Here is a 24,915-nt window from a genome sequence, read left to right on the forward strand (position 1 = left end):
GATTAATTGTTGATGCTGATTTCAGGTCTTCCTGATTGTATCTTATTATTTTAAATGAATTTATTGTTTAATAATTTATTTATTTTTTACAAAAAGTTAATAAATAATTTTGGCACAACATATGACATACATTTAATAAAGATAAAAATGGCATTACAAAGGTTAAAAAAATACTTTGTCAAACATCATCTTATAATAGTAAGTTTAATTTCTGTCATTGATCAAAAGGTGTTCCTAATTTCTTTATTTATTTTTTAAGTAGAAGCACTAGTGCTCCTGAAAAGAAACGTAAGTGTAGAGTCCTTAAGAATGTAATGTTACCTTTTAAAACTAATTGAAAAGGTTTTTGCAAAGTGTAAACTATTAAATATAATCTACAAATCATGCAATACATACCGCTAAATAATACGTGTTTTGAGGGCTTAGCTAATCAGGCCAATGAGAGACAATCATTCTAATATTTTATGAAATCATTAGTTCATTTCACTAATCAATGTTTTTTTGTTTGTTTTTTATTAAACACAAGAGGTCATTAATAATAATTATATTATAAGATGCACAAATTCAAACACAACGCATCTTTAATTTGGGCAGAATTACAGGTGCCTGTCTTAATGTACAAGAAGGTTTAGAGAAAATATGACATAAGTTCTTAATAAATGTTTTCATAGATTATAAATGTTTTTATGATAAAATACATCCGAAAGGTAATCTAAAATTATAATTTTTAACCCCCCCCCCCCCCCCCTCCAAGTTACAGTCCCCCCAGTAAATATCGGCCATTTCCACCACTGTATGTATATATATATATATATAGATATATATATATACACACACACACACACACACATATATATATATATACATATATATATATATATATATATATATATATACATATATATATATATATATATATACATATATATATATATATATATATATATATATGTACATATATATATATATATATATATATATATATATATGTATATATATATATATATATATATATATATATATATATACACACACACACTCACCGGCCATATGTATATATATATATATATATATATATATATATATATGTGTGTGTGTGTGTGTGTGTATATATATATATATATATATATATATATATATATATGTATGTATGTATACACACATCACATTATGTAACCAAAACCTATAAATGGTCAATCTAAACATTTCTAAACTTTGTTTTAGCTTGCAGCTATCGAGCTAGCCAGGTAGCTTAGCATACCGCTATGCAACATAAACAGTTAAATACAAAATGTTGTAGTGTGGGAGGATTTTGTTCAGATTTTATAGACAGCTGCATTTTAGGGTCTTATAGGGAGTAGTATTTTGTACAACACACCAGAACGGATTACCTTTTACACTATTTTTATGCTAACTGATGTTTGCTATTAGCATTTGAGGATATCCCTTCTGAAAAAGAAAACAGCTAAAACCAACATAAGCTGGTTGGCTGGTTTTTCTAGCTGGGTTTTGATCACCCAGTTTTAGTTTTAAATGGGTTTTGACCACTTCTGGGAGACCAGCTAAAGCCAGCTACTTCCAGCTTAAACAGCTAAGACCAGCCAACCAGTTTAGGCTGGTTTTAGCTTTTTTCAGCAAGGTATGGCAAAAACCTTTGATTAAGATCCAAGATTTCTTTATCACATATTATTGTGACTATTTAAGACAAGATTTAGCTAACCTGCATCTCCTTGCTCGCACATCTAAAGCAAATCCAGATGGCTGTCTTCGGGAAAACTTCAGAAAGTTTCCTTCCAGCATTCACCAGCGCATATACGTGCCCTTTATTGTAAGCCTAATGTAATTACACATCACTGTCGACTTTAAGTGATGTTTGGAGGCACCGGTGCCTATTTCCCTGTGGATTGGAAAGGTTAATTGTGCTATTGTATGCTGCAGGTCGAGTAGCTAATTAAAATCCATTATTTCCACTCCGAGAGAGGAGAGCCGACTGGGGCTGCTGCTCCCTCCAGCATGAGGAAAACCCCCCTGCAGTCACAGCAGACCTCCCATTCCTCTTCCTCCTTCAATTAGATCCTTTTGATGTGAAGTTTGGCCCCCCCACCTTCAGGCGACGGTTAGGGGATCAGCAGGAACCTGCCCTCATCAGGTCTGCCTTCACATGCTGATGGGGCCATTTCAGAGGAAGCAAAACAGGCATCATTACACGTCTTTGACCTCTCCTCTTCTCCGCAAAGCAGAAGTGGATTGGGAGAATGGGCTTGATGCGGCCAGACGGAGGAGTGCGTCTCTGCCCGTATGGCTCCCTGCAGCAAGGGCTGTCTCTGGCGAGGGGACAGATGCTGGCTCTGATAAGCCTGTAAATTGAATTTGGTGGCGTGCTGAGGTTCCCGATGCAGCCTCAACCCTCTTGCATATTTGAAATCCTATTCTGCTACAGACACGAAGTTCATATTTGTATGTACCACCCATTCCTTATTTGTCTCTCTGTCTGTGTGTCTGGAACAAGACTTCTGAAGAAGACTCCCGTTGCCTTTAGCTCTCTGCCTTTGCTTTTTGCTGCTTTCTTTTTTGTATGATTTTTGCTTGGGATTTCTCTAAATCTAGACAAGGTTGTTACCACACAGTGTTACCCAAGGAGGTCTTTATTACCTGGAGGATGCTGTTGATTGATTGATTGATTGATTGATTGATAGATAGATAGATCTCACTGTACAGGCTGTAAACCTTTAGGCTTTTAAAATTAAGAACTTTCAGACAAGACTTTGTCAAGACAACATCAAAGTTTGTCTTGACAAACTTTACCTATCCAGGTATAATGAACTGCAAAGCAAGTTATGTTCTGTCAGAATCTGTGTTCTGTCTGTTTGAATCGCGGTCAATGAAAAAAGTTGCTTTTTGAGTCCAGATGGTGTAGTTACATAATCTACCAGCAGGGGTTACATGGTCATGCTAACCAGCCAAACTTTGACCCTCAGTGTCAGATGACCCTATTATGCTGGGATCTGTGTGCACTGCCAAATATCACGCCAAAAACTGTGGTTGGTCTTTCACGTGTCCATCAGTCAGCCCCTTCCTGTGGGTGGTTTTTGGCCAGAGTGAGACAGAATATGGGTCAGACTTTATACTGATCAAACGTCTGGCACTGTGAAACTAACCAAATTCCCACACAGTAGTCAAGTAAGGCAGCTGTTGTATGAGTCTGTGACCAATTAAAACAAATGTGTCCATCGTTTAATCAGATAGTTTTTGTAAGAAATCTTGATCCAGGGAAAGGATTTCATTAATGTACTGCCATTCATTTATTTGCCTTAAGGGTGTGTGGATCACTTGGCGATGGGTAAACTGTACCATGATGCAACCCCCTGGAGCAAATAAGGATTAAGGGTCACACTCGAGGCTGAGATTAGAGGGGTCATGAGAACCAGTTGCATTTGCAAACATCTTTGGATCAAATGACAGACATTTAAACCAGCAACACTAAAATTTGCGTTATGGATCTGTTACTCACTAAGACATTCTTAACCCATTTATAAGGGTTCCAAGTAAAGCTACAATCAGACCTGCCAGACAATCCAGATCAAATTTGCAGCTTCTTCAACCTCTATAAACCTTTAGATTAGCTAATTTAAAGATGCATTCTGTAACTTTTGCCTCTTTCTGTACTGTCTAATCTCATACCATTCAAATTTCATATTAAGAAATTCTTTTAACCCAAAAAGCAAACTATGCTCCCTTCGAACTGGTTTTCTTTAAAATACAAATCTTGTGTAATCCCAGGCTATCTGTAATCAGAAGCACATTTAAAACTGGAATATAATTTAATTTCATTCACGTGTTTCATAAAACACAATAATTTCTGGATTACAATCTGCCATCAAAATGATAAATTTAATTATTCCAGCTGCTGTGAGAAAAGGCTATAAATGATTCGCCACCTGCAGGATCCTCACATGCGATAGCCTACTAGCCGGGAAAACTTCTTTGTTTACAGACGTGGCGTAATGACTAGGGATGGGTACCGAAACTCGGTATTAAATCGGTCTCGGGGCTAAATTATGAAAGACCGGAGTATCGATAAGCTTTTACATTATCGGTACTTCTGTCGGTATTGGAGAAATTAAGAAAACACACATACATTTATTGTTGCTCTCTCTCTCTCTCTCTCTCTCTCTCTCTATATATATATATATATATATATATATGTCGCTAGATGTTTTTATGTGCAATAATATTCAAACATTTGTCTATGATGCATTTTTGTTATGCGCAATTCAGAAGCCAGATCGCGCTCACGCGGAGGAGCTTCAGCACACACAACATGAAAGTCCTGTTTAATTATGATAGAAGAGAGAACCAACTATTCAAACATCTGCTCACACTTTAGGCCTGTGGCTGTTATATTAAGCAAAGTATTTTTTTTGTTTTTCGATTTTGGCTTCCAAGGATTATAGCCGCATTTCTTCTAGCACAACTCCCTTCCCTTCATAGCGGCGCGGATTCGTTCCTCCGAACCAAAACTTAACATCTGAATCAGCTCAATCAGTGATTGTTATAAAATGCCGTCTTTACTGTTGCTACATTGCAGGACATATTTGATAGTAAAACGTTGAAAGTACAATCTGCTGTTCCCCAGGCTGAAATGTGTGTGCGCGCGTGTGCCTGCGCGGCGGCGTGCTCCAAAACGGACAAGCAAAGTACACTTTGAGCTTCGGGCGCGTCGAAATAACACACAAAAATATGCCAAAAAATACACACACAATGTGTCAAAATGGCCGGTTATGAGAATCTTCACTTTTATGTTTTAAGTGGACGAGAACAGTTGGGAGAAAATCCGATGCATGTCAGTATATTGTCTTAAAGTGTCAGACTGGAGCTTGAGCCATCAATGTTAATCAAAGAACAAAATGCAAAGAGAAAATCACCCACAGCTCTTAATCTGAACAACGTTATAGCTTTAATAAACATAAATCTATCAGTACATACAGTGAAAACTATGCAGTGCTCATTTACATTTGATTACTTTTGTAACTATTACTTACCTGAACATTAATATTAGTAGAGACCTTCATGGTAAAATGAAAGCACTGTTTATTTCATTTCGTTTGTGTGTTTGTTTTATTGTATTTGTCAGTTTGTTTTACTTTGTTTCTTTGTTCATGTTGTTGCTGTATCTTATCTTATGTATATAAAACACTAAAAACACCTGCACACTGGTGCATTTACAAATTGATGAAGTGCAGGCATTTTTAGTGTTTTATATACATAAGATAAGATACTGTAAGAATATAAACAAAGTAAAACAAAAAGTACCGATAAGAATACCGTTAAAGTACCGGATCGATAAGCAGTATCGATAAGAGTAGTAATACCGTTAAAACCTTAACGATACCCATCCCTAGTAATGACACAGGGCCATGCTCGAATTTCTCACGAAACCCTACCCGTACCACTCAGATTAGAAAAAAGTATTATAAACTAACCGCTGTGAATCGGCCTAAAGTAAGGTGATAGTTTTGATCACTGGCTGGTTATTTACTTGCTCAAATATTGATTTCAGATCATTTTTAACCAAAAAAAAGTTACGGACTGCAGCTTTAAAAAATGAATAAATTAATTAAAAAGGTACAGATTTCGTGTGTATTTATATATCATATAGCCTACATATTATATATACATACATTTGTATATCGTGTATATATGTGTGTGTGTGTGTGTGTGTGTATATACTCTATGTGTATATATATATATATATATATATATATATATATATATATATATATATATATATATATATATACACAAAGCGAGAGAGGCGTGAAGTGTTGGGAAGGTCACTTTGGAAATGTAATATTATAGATTAGATGGTTATAGATTAAATGGTTACCCTATTCAAAATGTAATAAGTAGTATAACTGATTACATTTGATTACTTTTTTAAATTTCTAGCAAATGTTTTCAACTGTCCCGTGAAAGTCTGAAAGAAGAATGGCAGGCAAAAATCAACATGGAGAAAATCAACAGCAGTTCAGAGTATGAAACGACAATGCAGAAAAGCTGAGTGGATGTGGCGGAAGACGAAACTAGAAATTCAATATAGCATCTATAAAAACAGCCTTCGTGCTTTCAATGCGGAACTAGCCACAGCTAGACAGACATTCTTCTCAAACCTTCAGTGATTTAAATGACACCCGCACTCTTTTTGCTACTGTTGAGAGACTAACAAACCCCCCAAATCAGATTCCCAGTTAAATGCTTTGCAACAGCAAATGCAATGAGTTTGCTTCCTCCTTTTCTGAGAAGATCAATCATATCAGAAAGGCAATTGGCAATAATCTTCCAGTTATGCAGAGGTCACACAGGTTCGACCGCAATTTCAAAAAGAAGTAAATATGTCTGTTTTTGAAGCAATTGATAGCAAAATTTTGTAAGAAATAGTACAGCACCTTAAATCGTCAACCTGCTATCTTGACACACTTCTCACATCTTTTTTTCAAAAGTGTGCTTAACTGTTTGGAAGCAGATCTCTTAGAACGCCTCACTTCTTTTTGGAACTTTTCCAAGCTCCATGAAAACTGCAGTTGTTAAGCCCCTTCTAAAAAAGCGTTCAAATGGTTCAGGTCATACTTAGAAGGGAGAGGTTATTATGTGAGTATAGGAGAGCATAAGTCTAAGTGGACTTCCATGACATGCGGAGTCCCACAAGGCTCGATTCTTGCACCGATTAAATTAACAGTTGGATGTGCCAAAACTTTCCTCAGTTAAACAAGGAGAAAACTGAAGTCACTGCAATTGGAAACAAAGATGAAGTTCTCAAGGTGAATGCATACCTTGACTCTAGGGGTCAAACAACTAAAAATCAAGTCAAGAATCTTGGGGTGATTCTGGAAACAGACCTTAGTTTTAGTAGTCATGTCAAAACAGTAACTAAATCAGCATAATATCATCTCTAAAACATTTCAAGAATTAGTTTTGTTTCCAGTCAAGATTTGGAGAAACGTGTTCATGCCTTTATCACCAGCAGGGTGGACTATTGTAATGGTCTCCTCACAGGCCTTCCAAAGAAGACCATTAGACAGCTGCAGCTCATCCAGAACGCTACTGCCAGTATTTTGACTAGAACCAGAAAATCTGAGCATATCACACCAGTCCTCAGGTCCTTACATTGGCTTCCAGTTACATTTAGGATTGATTTTAAAGTTCTTTTGCTCGTTTAAAAATCACTCAATGGCCTAGGACCCAAATACATTGCAGATATGCTCACTGAATATAAACCTGACAGACCACTCAGATCATTAGGATCGAGTCAGTTAGAAACACTAAGGGTTCACACAAAACAAGGGGAGTCCGCTTTTAGCTATTATGCCGCCCGCAGTTGGAACCAGCTTCCAGAGGAGATCAGATGTGCTAAAACATTAACCACATTTAAATGCAGACTCAAAACTCATCTGTTTAGCTGTGCATTTGTTGAATGAGCACTGTGCTACGTCAGAAACTGATTGCACTGTATTTTATGTATAATTATTTTCTATTCTTAACTGTTTTAAATTAATTTTAAATATATTTTTATATAATTTTAAAAGTTTAAACAGAAGGCTAAAGTAAGTGCTTTGATGGTAAAGAAAATGTGGGCAAAGAAAGACAAGTGTGTTGGTTAATCAGTTTAAAGTAGGACCTCTGAGTTCTATTTGTTTGGTTTCTGGCTAGGGACTGTCTTTAAGCGGAGGGAGTGCGGGAGGGGGAGAGCGATGGACTCACTCAGACGAGTGCACATCTATAGATTGAGAGATGCGCACAGTCCAGGGGGGGACAAAATGCATTCTCTAAGGCACTAAGAGCTGTAGAGGCAAATAGTGCATTTGAAGGTACAGGAAATACCGAGAGAATGTGAGACGCTAGAAGGGAGGCTCTAGTCGTGAATCGCTCTACCAACTCTAAATTCCTACCATTACAGACAGGGGCACGCCCCGAGTTTTTTTCAACTCCTTATTTTTATTGTTGTGATCAATATTATTATTATTTTTATGACTATTTTACTTTGTTTCATGCAAAGCACTTTGAATTACCATTGTGTATGAAATGTGCTATATAAAGTCAGGTCCATAAATATTGGGACATCGACACAATTCTAACATTTTTGGCTCTATACACCACCACAATGGATTTCAAATGAAACGAACAAGATGTGCTTTAACTGCAGACTGTCAGCTTTAATTTGAGGGTATTTACATCCAAATCAGGTGAACGGTGTGGGAATTACAACAGTTTGCATATGTTCCTCCCACTTGTTAAGGGACCAAAAGTAATGGGACAGAATATAATCATAAATCAAACTTTGCAGTCAATTGCAGCCTGAAGTCTGGAACGCATAGACATCACAAGACGCTGGGTTTCATCCCTGGTGATGCTCTGCCAGGCCTCTACTGCAACCGTCTTCAGTTCCTGCTTGTTCTTGGGGCATTTTCCCTTCAGTTTTGTCTTCAGCAAGTGAAATGCATGCTCAATCGGATTCAGGTCAGGTGATTGACTTGGCCATTGCATAACAGTCCACTTATTTCCCTTCAAAAACTCTTTGGTTGCTTTTGCAGTATGCTTTGGGTCATTGTCCATCTGCACTGTGAAGCGCTGTCCAGTGAGTTCTGAAGCATTTGGCTGAATATGAGCAGATAATATTGCCCGAAACACTTCAGAATTCATCTTGCTGCTTTTGTCAGCAGTCACATCATCAATAAATACAAGAGAACCAGTTCCACTGGCAGCCATACATGCCCACGCCATGACACTACCACCACCATGCTTCACTGATGAGGTGGTATGCTTAGGATCATGAGCAGTTCCTTTCCTTCTCCATACTCTTCTCTTCCCATCACTCTGGTACAAGTTGATCTTGGTCTCATCTGTCCATAGGATGTTGTTCCAGAACTGTGAAGGCTTTTTTAGATGTCGTTTGGCAAACTCTAATCTGGCCTTCCTGTTTTTGAGGCTGACCAATGGTTTACATCTTATGGTGAACCCTCTGTATTCACTCTGGTGAAGTCTTCTCTTGATTGTTGACTTTGATACACATACACCTACCTGCTGGAGAGTGTTCTTGATCTGGCCAACTGTTGTGAAGGATGTTTTCTTCACCAGGGAAAGAATTCTTCGGTCATCCACCACAGTTGTTTTCCGTGGTCTTCCGGGTCTTTTGGTGTTGCTGAGCTCACCGGTGCGTTCCTTCTTTTTAAGAATGTTCCAAACAGTTGTTTTGGCCACGCCTAATGTTTTTGCTATCTCTCTGATGGGTTTGTTTTGTTTTTTCAGCCTAATAATGGCTTGCTTCACTGATAGTGACAGCTCTTTGGATCTCATCTTGACAGTTGACAGCAACAGATTCCAAATACAAATAGCACACTTGAAATGAACTCTGGACCTTTTATCTGCTCATTGTAATTGGGATAATGAGGGAATAACACACACCTGGCCATGGAACAGCTGAGAAGCCAACTGTCCCATTACTTTTGGTCCCTTAACAAGTGGGAGGCACATATGCAAACTGTTGTAATTTCTACACCGTTCACCTGATTTGGATGTAAATACCCTCAAATTAAAGCTGACAGTCTGCAGTTAAGGCACATCTTGTTCATTTCATTTGAAATCCATTGTGGTGGTGTATAGAGCCAAAAATGTTAGAATTGTGTCGATGTCCGAATATTTATGGACCTGACTGTAAATAAACTTGCCTTTCCTTGCCTTGTTAATCATTTCAAACATTTAAACCAGGCAGGGTTAACCTTACAATAGTACTCAACACTGATTACTGTCAGACTTCTCAAAATCCTTCATCACAGCCACCACAAAATCAGACTTTAGCACCTGTTTCTACTTTGAGATTGTTGAGGTTAAATACAGATTTTAAATCATAAGATATAGTTTAATAGCTATGATACTGTTTTTGAAATCAAATTTTTGCATAGCTATGACAGGAAATAAAGCATATAAACCCAAATAGAAATTTGAGAAAGAAATCAGTCGTGTGTGTGTGTGTGTGTGTGTGTGTGTGTGTGTGTGTGTGTGTGTGTGTGTGTGTGTGAATATTAAGATGTAACCCCCTTTGTAATTGTTAACATTTTCATAACTGTAATGTAATTAAATTTTTTCTCAGTAACTTAGTTACATTTATTTTGTAATGAATTACGTAATTCTGTAATGTAACTAGTTACTCCCCAACGCTTGAGACATTTCAGATAAATATATTTATATATTATGTGAAATTACTATTTGTATGAGATATACATCTTGCTTTTTTAATGCAAGACTGCATGCTTTGTTAAAGCCCACTTAAAATACATTTATGCCTGTCTTGTCGGTTTCCCAAGTGTGGCATTTAGCTGCCGGTGTGCGAAGCCCAGTGAATGTTCTCTTACTTAACATTAGGCATCCGAATACCCACAATTCCAACTCCAGTGCTTCTGTATTCATTACATACATTCAAAAGACAAATGCAGTTTCTCTAGACACTCTCTCGCTCTGCCTGCCAACGATCACTCATACTGTTCCTCATGTGACTCTCTGTCACTGTTATTCTTTTCTGTCCCTCCTTCTCTCTCTCTCTCTTTCTTATTCTCTCTCTCTGCCACCCAGTCTGGCTGCTATGTAGGGTAGCTCCGTGGAGACTAGGGCATTGCAGTGCAGTTGTTTTTGCTCACCTACCCTTTCTTATCACTGCCTCTTTCTCGCTCAACCCTCTTTCCTTTTTCCCCCTCCTCTCCCCGCTCTTTCTTTATTTTATTTGACTCCATGCTTGTCTAAATAATAATGCTTTGCAGGGAAGCTTTAGGCCAGTGCAGATTTACTCTCATATTTACAGGAGAGCATCAGCACTGCACATCAATGCAGTTCATATTCACATTCACATTCTCCCTGCAAGCCAAGCTGTGCTCTGCTTCCTCAAGTGTGTGTGTGTGTGTGTGTGTGTGTGGCTCACTTTTCCTTCACACGTCTTAAATAGTATAAGGTAAATTTGATTCAGTGTTATTGTTAACCAGTGTTATTTTTGTGTCATTTAGATACTATTATAGTTTTTATTCACATTTTGAATTTTATATATATATATAATTTTATTTATTTATTTATTTTTCATTTTATTTATTTTACTGCATCAAGCATATCTGACTGAAAATTAGAAATGCTGCCTTGGCAACTAGATAAATAAAATTATTAAAGTTTTGTATTTTATATCAGTTAACATTTACTTTATTTTATTTAGCAAAAATGCTTTTATGGTTTTAGTTAACTAAAACAAAATAACCCTGTTGTTAACTAATGCTTTTGAAAATCAATGCTAATCAGTAAATTGAAATAACTCTGAAATAAAATTAAATATAAATACTAGATGAAACACTTCAACTTAAAAAAGCTTTAATGAAAATTCTAAATGTTTTCTTGGAAACAAATTGAAATAAATTCTTAAACTAAAATGATTATCGGCGCTAATGTAAAGCCTTTTTTATGATTATCGGTATCCGGTCATCGGTAAAACTGCATGTCAATATTTTAAAAAACGTACTAAAAACAAACTAAAATCTAAATTGTAAAAGTACAAATAAAGCTAATTCAAATATTTATTTATTTACATTATTATGTATATGAATGTATTTATATTATTTATTTAAAAGTTAATTCAAAATATTAATAACTACTATAATAGTGTATAAATAATACTAAAATAAGACTGATTTTATTTCATTTTTAAATATTCACAGATGGGTCACAGTGGTCAACTAGAATGAATTTATTTTATATAGAGTAATTTTTTTGAAAAAAATTATTTTGCACATCCTTAATTAAGGGTTAAAATATGCAAATTCCAGTTAACATAAAACCATAATTTCATTTAATTAAATGTCTGGTCTTATTGTGGTTGATTCATCAGTGCACGCCATTCCAAAGAAAAACAATTATATTCACACTTGTCCTTTAATCTATTTATTCTGCTTTTGTCTGATGTCATTTTTGAAAACCTTGTCCTCGACCAGTCAGAGTAGTGAGGACATCATACCCCTTTTTAGTTATCACAAAATTCCCCATGGAGACTTTATATTTCATTTTTTGATAACGTTTTATAACACACCCACTCTGTCTGTATCTTTTAACCCTGCCGAGACAACTTTTAGCGATCCAATCATTTCCTCTTGAATAAAAAGCCCTACATTTTGTTCTCACTCTGATATTATCACATATCTCAGTAAAGTAAACTGGTTTGCAAACATTTCAATTTTCACTTCGATTAATTTTTGTTCTCTCTTTACTCATCTCCCTTTATAGGTGGGTGCAGATCGCTTGTCCTCGCCTCTCCATCGACTGGGGAACAGCTTTCTCCAAACCCTTACTGTCTCCATATGAGGTACACAAATCTTGCATGCATGCACACAGCACAGTCCTCCATATACTGTACTTTACTATGAAAGCGAAGACATGCAGACCTTACAGACCCATACAGAACCCCCATCTCCCTTAACACACGCCACACAGCTGTACTCTCACTGCAGGTGTTCACCTCTCCCCCGTCAGTCCACATGCTGCCAGTCATGTTTGTCATGTGTGTTTCTGGCCATGTCTGAGTGCCTATGGGACATAAAGGCTCTGTATGCATTTGTGTGAACAATGTGTGTATGTGTTTGAGCTCGCAAGCAAACATCTACGCACACACGTTAATGCTAGTGAAGGAGCATGGTTTGTTTACCCACCGTCTCTTCTCCTCAGAGACAGACGGGATGAGTTGGCCAGCTCAGGGTGGAACAGTAGCTCCTCCCAATGGCTGACTAACTGCAGCACCTCTCCAAACGTGTCTTTCTCTCTCTCATCACCAGAAGCGAGTGCGCATCTCGATTCATGTCATGCCAAAACAGGACTTAGCCAGAATCACACACCAAGCATTTTTCCTGGGATAGGTGTCTCGGTTAAATCCCTATTCCCCATTCCCAGATGCAAAACAGAAACATCTGGCCGATTTTTATCTGCAGATAGAGCTCATTAGGATGTCTGTTACTCTTCTTGCTTAGTCTATCAGGAATATACTATTGGTCGACTGATACTGGGTTTTCTGTGGCTAATACAAAAATCGATACTGATATCTGGAGATGAGGTTGGCTGATATAAACTTTATTTGTGTGTAATTTTGAAAGAAATTAGTAGTTTTATTCACCAAGGATTCTTTGCTGTAATTTTTAATAATATTAAAACAATAAAAATGTCATATATTTAATAATATATAATATGCTAAATAATATAATATATATATTAATTAGCAAAAACAGATAACTCTGTTTTTAACAATTCTCAGAAATCAATTTTTTTCATCGTGCATTCCAATTAATCTCAATCCAACTGCAGTTGGGTTATTTTGACTAGGTTAAAAAATTACTTTAAAAAACAGCTAACTAACACAATAAAAACATGGTAACGTAAAAAAAAAAACATGATTTTTGAAAATGTAGATTTATCGGTTTTTGCAAATAAATTCTTCATATATACTGTATATATATATATATATATTTATATATATATATATATATATATATATTTATATATATATATATATATATATTTATATATATATATATATAAATATAAATATATATATATATATATAAATACATTATAATATAATTTATAAAAATGTATTAAAATATATTAAATTGTAATCAAAATAACATTTGGCGTTGCTTTATATTTGTCAAAATTTGCCTTACATTTAAAAAAAAATTATAAAAAAATAATTTAGAAAATCACTGTTTTTGTTTTATTTTCTTTGCTTTTATTTACTAAGTGAGCATTATATTTGTCACAAATGACAGTATATTGCATTGCAAATAATAAAAAATCTAAATAAGTACTGTATTCTTCAAACATTGTTTGTCAGCAAATTCTCAGCTTGCAGCAGTGGCAGTGGTGCAGATTTTCAAGTGTGATTGAATTACTGTTTAGTCAAACAATATCCACAACATCTCAAACTTACATTCACCCATCCATAATAATAGTTCAAACAATTTCCACTACATTTTGAACTTAGATTTACCCCTCCATAATAATAGTTCAAACAGTTTCCACTACATTTTGAACTTAGATTCACCCATAAATAATAATAGTTTGCCATGTGTTATTTTTATGTTCTTTAGCCGGTCTACCATTTTCTGCTTATTTGCCAATGTCAGATGTGGCTTTTTCTTTGAAACTTTGCCTCAAGGCCAGAAGCTGGTGTTTAGTGTGCACTGTTCAATGAAGCTGCCAGCTGAGACTCTACTTGAGGCTCTGATGTGCTTGTCCTCTTGTTGTTGTGCACATGGGCCGTTCTCTTCTCTCTCTGTCCTTATTTGATCCAGTTTGCTGGCTTTTTTCTCCCCGCTCTTTCTTTATTTTATTTGACTCCGTGCTTGTCTAAATAATAATGCTTTGCAGGGAAGCTTTAGGCCAGTGCAGATTTACTCTCATATTTACAGGAGAGCATCAGCACTTCACATCAGTGCAGTTCATATTCACATTCACATTCTCCCTGCAAGCCAAGCTGTGCTCTGCTTCCTCAAGTGTGTGTGTGTGTGTGTGTGTGTGTGTGTGTGTGTGGGTCACTTTTCCTTCACACGTCTTAAATAGTATAAGGTAAATTTGATTCAGTGTTATTGTTAACCAGTGTTATTTTTGTGTCATTTAGATACTATTATAGTTTTTATTCACATTTTGAATTATATATATATATATATATATATATATATATATATATATATATATATATATATATATATATATATATATATATATATATATATAAATTTTATTTATTTATTTTTCATTTTATTTATTTTACTGCATCAAGCATATCTGACTGAAAATTAGAAATGCTGCCTTGGCAACTAGATAAAGAAAATTATTAAAGTTTTGTATTTTATTTCAGTTAACATTTACTTTATTTTATTTAGCAAAAATGCTTTTATGGTTTTAGTTAACTAAAACAAAATAACCCTGTTGTTAACTAATGCTTTTAAAAATCAATGCTAATCAGTAAATTGAAATAACTCTGAAATAAAATTAAATATAAATACTAGATGAAACACTTATGAAACACTAGATGAAACACTAATGAAAATTCTAAAAGTAAATACTTGGAAACAAATTGAAATAAATTCTTAAACTAAAATGATTATCGGCGCTAATGTAAAGCATTTTTATGATTATCGGTATCCGGTCATCGGTAAAACTGCATGTCAATATTTAAAAAAACGTACTAAAAACAAACTAAAATTAAAATTGTAAAAGTACAAATAAAGCTAATTCAAATATTTATTTATTTACATTATTATGTATATGAATGTATTTATATTATTTATTTAAAAGTTAATTCAAAATATTAATAACTACTATAATAGTGTATAAATAATACTAAAATAAGACTGATTTTATTTCATTTTTAAATATTCACAGATGGGTCACAGTGGTCAACTAGAATTAATTTATTTTATATAGAGTAATTTATTTGAAAAATATTATTTTGCACATCCTTAATTAAGGGTTAAAATATGCAAATTCCAGTGAACATAAAACCATAATTTCATTTAATTAAATGCCTGGTCTTATTGTGGTTGATTCATCAGTGCACGTCATTGTTGTTGTGCACATGGGCCGTTCTCTTCTCTCTCTGTCCTTATTTGATCCAGTTTGCTGGCTTTTTTCAAGACAGCAGTGCATGAAGAAGTCTTCATCTCTTAAAAGAACAACAGACTGATGAGTTTTCTGAAATATGTTTGTGTTTGGTCAGTTTTATTACCAAATGCGATACTGTACAGTGACTTGAGAGAAACGAGTTTTTACTTTCCACAGGTTATTAAGCAGGACAACAATTTTCAACCCTATTAAAATCTTTATTGAGTACCAATTAGCACATTAGAAGGATTTTCTTAGTAGACAGGAGTGATGGCTGTAAAAAATGGGGCTTATATATTAACATATAAATATATTTGTGTTTATATTATATAATAAACGTATAAATAACATTATTTCAAAGAGTAGTAATTTATAATACTACTATTTGTTATTATTATTAATGTGCTATGTTATAATTTACTGTTTAAAAGTTTGGGTTCAGTAAGATTTTTTTTTTAAATCAGTAAATTAATACTTTTATGTAGCAAGGGGACATTAAATTGATCAAAGGTGACAGTAAAGACCTTTATAATGGTGTAAAAAAAAAAAAAAAATTCAAATAAATGTTGTTCTATTCAGCACAACTGTTTTCAACACTGAAAATAATAAGAACTGTTTCTTGAGCGCTGAATCAGCATATTAGAATAATTTCTGAAGGATCATGTGCAAATCGTAAAAATATTTCACAATATTACTCAAACAAATGCAGCATTTGTGAGCTTAAAATATTTCAAAAACATTTTTTTAAAAGTCTTACCGATGACAAACTTGTATTTGTATAATGTATAATTGTAGTATATAATTTAGCTTTTTTTTTTTTTTTAAAGATCCTAAATATAAAACCTAAATTTATGCAATGAATTTTCAGATGTTAGGATTACTAGGATTTGATTAGAAAGTTAATTTCAATATGACTATTATTATTTGTATACATACATCATTATGTCCAGAGTCCTAAAACATAATCACTTACAACAGAAAGATATTTTATGCAGTGCTTATTTAAAATTCACTATGTGCACTATCCATTGACAATGCTGTGGACTTGCAGTATTTTGAAAGAGCCGTGAGGGGACTCTTCTGTTTATCGGCCAAGCGGGCATGGTTATCTGCTGACGCCTCTCAAAATGTCTAAATATCAGCCTATTAATCATCCTGGCCGATATATCGGTCTATAGCAACAATGTACCCAGTGTACCAGGAGACGCTCATTTATGTTGAGTTTTTATGGCATCATATCTCTTAGTGAATAATGATAATGCTCAGTCGAGCCATATTGAAGCACTGCATAATCATATGTGGCTCTCATATTCTACACGTCTCCGTAATCCATTTTCATTGCCGCTTGGCCCACGCCGGAGCTCAGCGCATTTGGTGTAGTAGAAGCGTAGAGAAAATATGTCATTATGAGAATACATTAAAATGCAGCAATAACATGCTGATTTTTGAGATGGCTCAGCCCATAATAAAAGGGGTAACAATGTTCCTGCCCAGCCGGTTTGCTTAAACATGGAGTTCATAGTAAAAGTCTTTTCAGAAACTACCACCTTAATGCATCTCTGCTTGTGTTTGCTCTTTCTGTGAAGTCAAGAAATGAGAGGATGTAAGGGAGTGTGAAAGTGAAGTATGAAGAAAGAGATAGAGGGCAGTCATTTTCAGTGTCTCGTGATATATTTATAGTCAATATGACACACTTGCCTCTCATGTCAGAACAGGGATTAGCAGGTAGCTTATGCACAGCTCTGAAGAAAAGCCAGTGAAAGAGAGATGGATGTGCCAGGGTTAATAAGAACAGGATGGATGGAAGAAGAGAGAACGAAAGACTGGTGTTGGCAGCACATCCAAAGTAGAAAAAAAGCTCATCCAAGATCTTATTATCTCATAAAAATACATTTTTTCATCATTTTCAGCATCGCTAATTGACTATATTCACACAGAAATTCATATACGTATAGGAATTTTATATTATTAAGATGATTTAACATCAATGTTAATATATCAGCGCCATTCTTATTTTATTTTATTTTATTTTATTATTTTAATAGTATAAATATTATTTTAATAATATTCAATATTTTGAATTAAATATTTAAAATTAATTTTTTGTTTTTGTTTCATAAATTTAAGTAGTTGAATACTGCTTATTTATAAACTTCTTGACATTTTGGTCCCTACATAATTCCTTTTCTTCCATTTGTTTCATTTCCTAGTTTGATTATTGATTTATTATTATTGTTGTTGTTGTTCAAATTACTATCAATTAACAACAATTTAACAACAAATATAAAAATTTAAGTAGGGCCTGTGTATACATTTCTTGAATTTTTGATCCCTACATGATTCCTTTACCTTCATATGTGTTATTTCCAAATATAATGACTGTTAAATTAGAATTGCTATTGTCATATTGTTTGTTTTATGAATATTTAGTTATATTTGTGTTAATATGATACTATATATAAAAAAAAAAAAAGATTAAAAATAAAATTATTAATGTTTATTTAGTTTTCTACTAAATTGATAGTGAAATAGTGCCTATGTATAAATAGCTTTACTTTTTGGTCACTACAAACTTCAACTTCCACTTGTGTTCTTTTTGGCTTTAACTATTATTCTAAAATATTAATAATAAAATTTGAGTCAGTCTGTCCAGGCCTTTGATTCGTAGTTTGGTCACAACTCTGACCAAAGAATATTTAAAAATAAATAAATAAAATTATGTGTGTGTGTGTGTGTGTGTGTGTGTGTATGTATATATATAATATATATATATATATATATATATATAATAACATTTCTATGTAGGGTTAATAAGATTCTGAATTATTAAATACCATAGCCTGCTATATTTCAGAAGCCTCAATTTTCACAGAAAAACATTCAGGCGAGAACTTCTCGACTATCGCTTTTCCAGTCAATAAAAGCGAGTGACTGTAGCATTAGGTTTTGAGGGGTATTTAAGAGAGATTTATGAAGAGGCATTTGTTTGTGAGGTAGTGTACTATTGTCAGCGGAGAGAGACAGTCCTTCACTGGAGGCGGGGGCGTTTGTCATTTCGCCCACGATATTAGAGCCGTACGATACAGCGCATCTCGCTTGTGAAGTGGGTATACGTGCCCACGGGTGGAGAAGAACACGGGGCATTGATTATTCATATAAGCAGCTCAATCTGTCGGGTGAGAATCTGCCGGAATTTATGTAATATAGGCACATGCATGAGGAACTCCTGCATTCCTCTGGAGGCCTGCTAATGTATTCGTCTGCATTTGTAGGTCACATGGAACAGCACGGCTCTCACCTCGGCTCAGAGGCTCCGCTTTCGCCAGTGGGGAAGATCTTTGTGCATTGGTAATACATAGAGCCATCCGGGAGATGGTACGCGGTGTGAGAGTCAGGTGACTTGCCCTCTTAGACGAGAAGTGCCGTGTTTGACTAGAGCTCCCTTGATATCCGATTGCGCTCATAGCTGATATGTGTATCGACTCGTCAGCTGTTGGCGGCCCTGCCATGTTGTTTTCTCAAGATTCTCGTTGTTCCTCTGGCTTGCAGCTACTGTGTTTGATGCTGCAGTCTGGTGTCTTTAATTAAAAATCCCTCTCTCTTTCAGGCAGCAGTAGCACTGCAGCAGGTGGGATGGCAGGAGGTGTATCCTATGGATTTCTATTCCAATCAGAGCCTGGGAGCCTGGACTCCTAATCACTCAAACAATCAACCAAAAAGGCCTTCTCGCAAACCCATGCAGGTGTGTATATGCTGAGTTTTCTGTGGGGAAAAAAAGTGTAATATTTGCAGAGATAATATGTGACCTTGGACCACAAAACCAGACATAAGGGTCAATTTTTTAAAATTAAGATTTATACATCATCTGAAAGCTGCATATGTTCAAATAAGCAGCTTTCCATTGATGTACGGTTGTTAGGATAGGACAATATTTGGCCAAGATACAACTATTTGAAAATCTAGAATCTGAGGGTGCAAAAAAATCGAAGTATTGAGAAAATCACCTTTAGTCCTTAGCAATGCATATTACTAATCAAAAATTATGTTTTGATATATTTACGGTATGGAATTTGCAAAATATCTTCATTGAACCCATGATTTTTACTTAATACACTAATGATTTTTGGCATAAAAGAAAAATTGATAATTTTCACCCATAGAATGTATTGTTGGCTATTGGTACAAATATATCTGTGCGACTTATGATTGGTTTTGTGCTCCAGGGTCACATATATGCATATTCACCAGCATGTACATTGAAATCCACTTTCTGTAATGCCAAAGTAATGTGCTTTTAGATGCACAGTGTTAACTAGTTTTAAAAATAAGACTATGATAAATAAATATACTCTCTTTTTTCATAGTTACATCTACATGCTGTATATATATATTGAGAACCACTGAGTTTAAGATTTAGTCCCTGATACTGAGCTATGCTGTAATGCAAATTATATCACAGTCCCACCTAGTGATGAAGTGCTAACACAGAATCTGGGCATCTGTTCTTGCACTAAAACACACCTTCAACTTGTGTACATGTGTACTTATGGGAGTGATGTTTGGTGTTATTAGTTTCTCAAGGCCTGTATGGCTCATCGGTGAGAAGCAGCAGCATGTGTGAAATATTCTTAAAATAGACTTAAATAGTACTAATACTGAAGGGTCAGTGTTGATAGGACTATTCAGCATCCTGTTGGTTTGTTAATATGCTGGATTATGTTGGAAAAGATTATGAAAAGCAGTGTTGATATTTTCTTTGAGATAGTCATACGCAGTTCTTAAAGGGATAGTTCACCCAAAAATGAAAATTGTGTCATTAATTACTTACCCTCATGCCGTTCCTAACCTGTAAGACCTTTGTTCATCTTTGGAACACAAATTATTATATTTTTGATGAAATCCGAGAGCTTCCTGATCCTGCAAGGACAGTAATGCAACTACCACGTTCAGGGCCCAGAAAAGTGGTAGGGACGTTTAAATAGTGACACAGTGACATATTAAATATTGGGAAACATTTTACTTTTATAGAAGTTGTTTTTTGTAGTCTCTATATCTTTATGGCTTTTTTTTAATTACTAATTCCATCATTTGTTGTTATTTATTTTAAAAACCATGTAAGCATGGTAATGAGGACCATGGTTAATTTGTTGTGACCACCATGTTACTAATACTTGTCAGTTAAACTCTGGGTTCTATGAACCATAGTAAATTCATTCGGGCAAAGGATAATTTAACAGAATAGCTTTAATAGCTTCTTTCTCTTTAAAAGTTTAGATCTAATTAATTTTAATTGAGGTAAAATGTTAATTCAATAAGAGCCTGATTAAAGATAATTATCAGCGTCTTTTCTAAATTAGCTGTTAACTATTTAAATTGTCATCATTTGCTCACCATCATGTCATTCCAAACCTGTATGCATTTCTTTCTTCTGTGGAACATAAAAGAAGTTAATTTAAGGAATTCAAGAAGTTTTTGTCCTTACAGTAGAAATCAAGGGAATCCAAAATTTTGTGTAACATTCTACAAAATATATTCTTTTGTGTTCCACATAAGAAAGTAAGTTATACAGGTTTGGAATGGCGTGAGAGTAAAGAAATGATGACAGAATTTGATAGTGGTAAATGCAAAATCATCGCTTTACTGTCAAGTGCCTTTCTATGTGACAAAATTGCATTATTAAGTTTGCTGCCTTAGCTGTAAATTCAGTAATATCTATCATTATTTGAAGAGTTTATTTGAAAAAACACTCCGTTTTTTTGTTTTTTGTTTTTTTATTATGTAATTTATTATGTTTTTAACTTTTAAATGATAGTTTTATTTATTCATTTATTTATATAATGTGAGTATATGTGTTTTAAACCTGCCATAATTAGTGACATAAATTAACAATGACCTTTATTTTCCTGATCTTTGAAAATCAGTGCGAAAATAACCGTAAACTCATCTTCGATTTTTCTTTTCATTACCCAGCTTCTTTTCATTTAATCAGCTTAGGATTTCAAAATCGTAGCTTTAGTCAGAAAGCAGAAATAGCTGCAGTTAGTGTGTGATTAGCTGTGTAAAGTGCACCAGTACAACAGAAACAAGAAACTGAGAGTCTTTAAGGCGATGACCTTCTGTTTTGTAGTTTGCTTGGACTTCCAGTAATCTCTCTTTGTTTTCTCACAGAAGGTGGGTTCAGATGCCGGTCAGCAGGTGAGGAGTTGTTGCCGTGAGCAGAGCGCCTCCTGTGGCTGCCAGCCGGAATAAACAAAGCCCTTTTAGCATGGCCAACCACAGATCGCCGTGGACATCTGCAGGAGACAAGCGAGCCAATCAGATCTCACTATGTGGACATCATAGCCCGACACACTTCATCAAATCATCCCTCGGTTGACACGAGACAGTGAGAGACAGAAAAAACGCAAGTGAGAGAGTAAGAATAAGTGTGTGTGTGAGAGAAAGACACAAAAATGTGAGGAGGTGTGTGTGTGTTTTGTGCGCTGACATGTCACTGGTGTGTGTGAGACAGAGATAATCCTTTGAAAAAGAAACGCTGACCCTGAATGCACAATATTTCGTCTTGCAGCGAGTGGGTGGTTTTAGTTTAACGTAATCATCTTGTCCCTCACTTAGAAAGGAGCTGCCAGCCACTTAGCATAAGTGACCTTCATCCTTTCAAAATTACAGCGGGAAATGAGAGCGTGTTCAGAATTATTCTTCTGCAGAGGAAGATAATACTCATTCTGAATTCCAACTCTGACTTTTTTATTTCCCATTATGACGGGATGAGAGGTTCTCCAACCGAAAGGATCTCTTTGAATGTTTTGTACAGGATGTGTTTTAGTTACGCGCAAAATACAATGAAATGTTTACAATTTTCTGTCACACTTTGATTAACTGCTGCTGTATGAATGCCAGTATATATTTTGTCTTTTGTAATCACTGAACAATGAAATCCAGGATGGAGCAGCGGTCAGCTGAAACACATGGAGCCAATTTCCCTGAAGCGGATTAGGCAGAGTCTTGGACGAACTTTGGCTGTCAGTAGTGATTATTCATAGTGAAATCTTTTATAGTCTGAGACTAAACATGATCTGTGTCCAGGAAAGCAGCCATGTTCCTGTGAATCTGGCACTGAAGATGCTGACTCTGTGTAAGACTGTCAGAACAGGCCTCTGTCAAACCCCTTTAGTTGTCTTCTCTTTTTAATCAGTCTCATTTCTTAAGAAACGATGCTTTAAATACAATATGTGGTTTTTGTTTAGTCTGTCTCTTTAAAATCAAAATAAGATATTTGTAAATAGATTATACAAGGAAGGATTTACTTCTATTATGTTAGGCCCACTTTTATGTAATAGTAATTATTAGGAATGTAATTAGGAATAATTATTAGTTTTAATATTTATTGGTTTATATTTTTATTACAATAATAATAATCATCATCATCATAATAGTAATAATAATAATGGTGATTATTACTAGAAATCAGTCCAGCATTTAATATAATTAGGATTGTTTGTTTTATTACAATAATAATACAATTATTATTATTTATTAGTTTCGGAATAATAATAATAATAAAATTAATTGTAAAATATAAATGTATTGAATAAAATATCATTATCAATTATATTATTTTAAAATACTTGTTTTTGTTGTTATTATTGGTGGAATATAATTAGTCTTACTTATATTACTTATTATTCCATAAATTTTGTAGTAATTTAGTTATAGTAATACTAGTATTTTAGCCTAATAATAAATAAATAAACATGTAAGGGGCAGAGATGGCAAAGACCATGTTGATAGTCTGATGTTCAAAGTTCTACAGTGATCAATGGAGGTTTTACTAAGTGTGCAGGCAGGCCCAGTCATATTGCCAGTCTGTATCACTTCATATGTTAGTACATTTTATTTGATTACTTGTGTATTAAATACAGCTTATCAGTATTTCTTCAGGTTAGGTATGTCCACTAGGTGATGCTGTCTGCCTGATCATACAGCCAGTGTTACCTGATAGTTCAACCAATGCTTCTTTGCTGTTGCTGATTTATTTCCTGCTTTATTTTGCATGGCAGTGTATGAGAACCCAATGTGCTTTAGTTGCTAGTGTGGCGATCACTTCCAGATGTGATGAGGACGTCGCTCCTCCACACACACACACTCACACATTTCTGTGGCTGTAGGCATTCATTTCCTGTCTCGTGGGAAGGGCACGAGAATTGACAGGATGAGCCGAGAGATGCTCGGATTTCTCTGTCTGTCTGCCAATGCATGCATGCTGAGCTCATGAGGACTAGCAAAAGTTCATCATAAATCTCATGATGTTTACCATATGTGCATCTGTTCCTCAGAAGACAAGCCTTCTTGAGTAAATTTGCACAAATTATCTGCTTTTCATTTTGGTCTTTTAGGTTTTTTTCTTTGCATGTTTTACCTTCAGACGTTAAGGTTTATTATGTTTGTATATAAAAGTATTATGGTGGCACCATGGTCTAGTGAAGGTTTTTGGTGATTATGATACTTTGGAGCGATCAATGGTACAAAATGAGCACCATATTCATATATCAAAGAATGTATATATTCCAAGGTTACATGTCCAAAAACTGTAGTAATATCATGCTACTTTTTAGGGATGCATCAATATGAACATTTTAGCCAATACAGTAATTACATAAATGCATTTAGTTTCTGCATTCTTTATTATATTTTCCATTTAAATAAAGTAAGTTAATAATAATAAAGTTATACGCTCTCTCTCTCTCTCTCTCTCTCTCTCTCTCTCTCTCTCTTCTGGGCTTAAACATTTTATTAAAAATCAGTTATTTTATTATTATTTTAATTGAAACTATTTTCAATACATTAGCACTTTTTACTTTACAGACTGATACTGATAACATTAAAAAGTCACATTTATTGTTAAGAAGCAAAATGACTGCCAATAGTTCATGCATTCCTAGTATATTTATAAGGACAGTCTCTAGAAGAGCTCTGTATCAAAAACTGTTGTGGCCTGGAAGATGTCACACTGTGCTGATTGTACTTTGCCAACAATGTGACAGTAAGTGTAACAATGGAGAAATTATGGTTTTTATAAAAGCTGTGACTCATATAAAACGAGTCTTTTTTCTTTCTTTCTTTCTTTTTAATCCAGCCTATGCTTAGCCTATGAAAGCCATATATCTTGGCAGAGTGTGTTTTTATTGTGCAGTGTGTGTTTGTGTGCATCTGTGTTTGAGCTTTTGTCTCTGTTGTGAT

The 24,915-nt window shown here is 34.7% G+C and overlaps 1 protein-coding gene across 2 annotated transcripts in view; it reads left to right on the forward strand.

Moving 5' to 3' along the window:
* LOC306853979 (2-(3-amino-3-carboxypropyl)histidine synthase subunit 1-like) overlaps positions 1 to 22,844 on the forward strand; it is a gene marked incomplete at its 5' end in the record, with an annotated part of 127,722 nt that extends 104,878 nt beyond the window's left edge. For both annotated transcript variants that reach the window (XM_079391722.1, XM_079391723.1), the window contains 3 exons: positions 12,307 to 12,385; positions 19,283 to 19,417; positions 21,844 to 22,844. In XM_079391722.1, the coding sequence (XP_079247848.1) occupies positions 12,307 to 12,385; positions 19,283 to 19,417; positions 21,844 to 21,924 (295 nt within the window). In that variant the 3' untranslated portion in view covers positions 21,925 to 22,844. The remainder of the gene's footprint in view (positions 1 to 12,306; positions 12,386 to 19,282; positions 19,418 to 21,843) is intronic.
* Positions 22,845 to 24,915: the final 2,071 nt, after the last annotated feature.

The sequence above is a fragment of the Barbus barbus genome (genome assembly GCF_936440315.1).
Source record: "Barbus barbus genome assembly, chromosome: 34".
In the NCBI taxonomy this organism is placed as follows: Eukaryota; Metazoa; Chordata; class Actinopteri; order Cypriniformes; family Cyprinidae; genus Barbus; species Barbus barbus.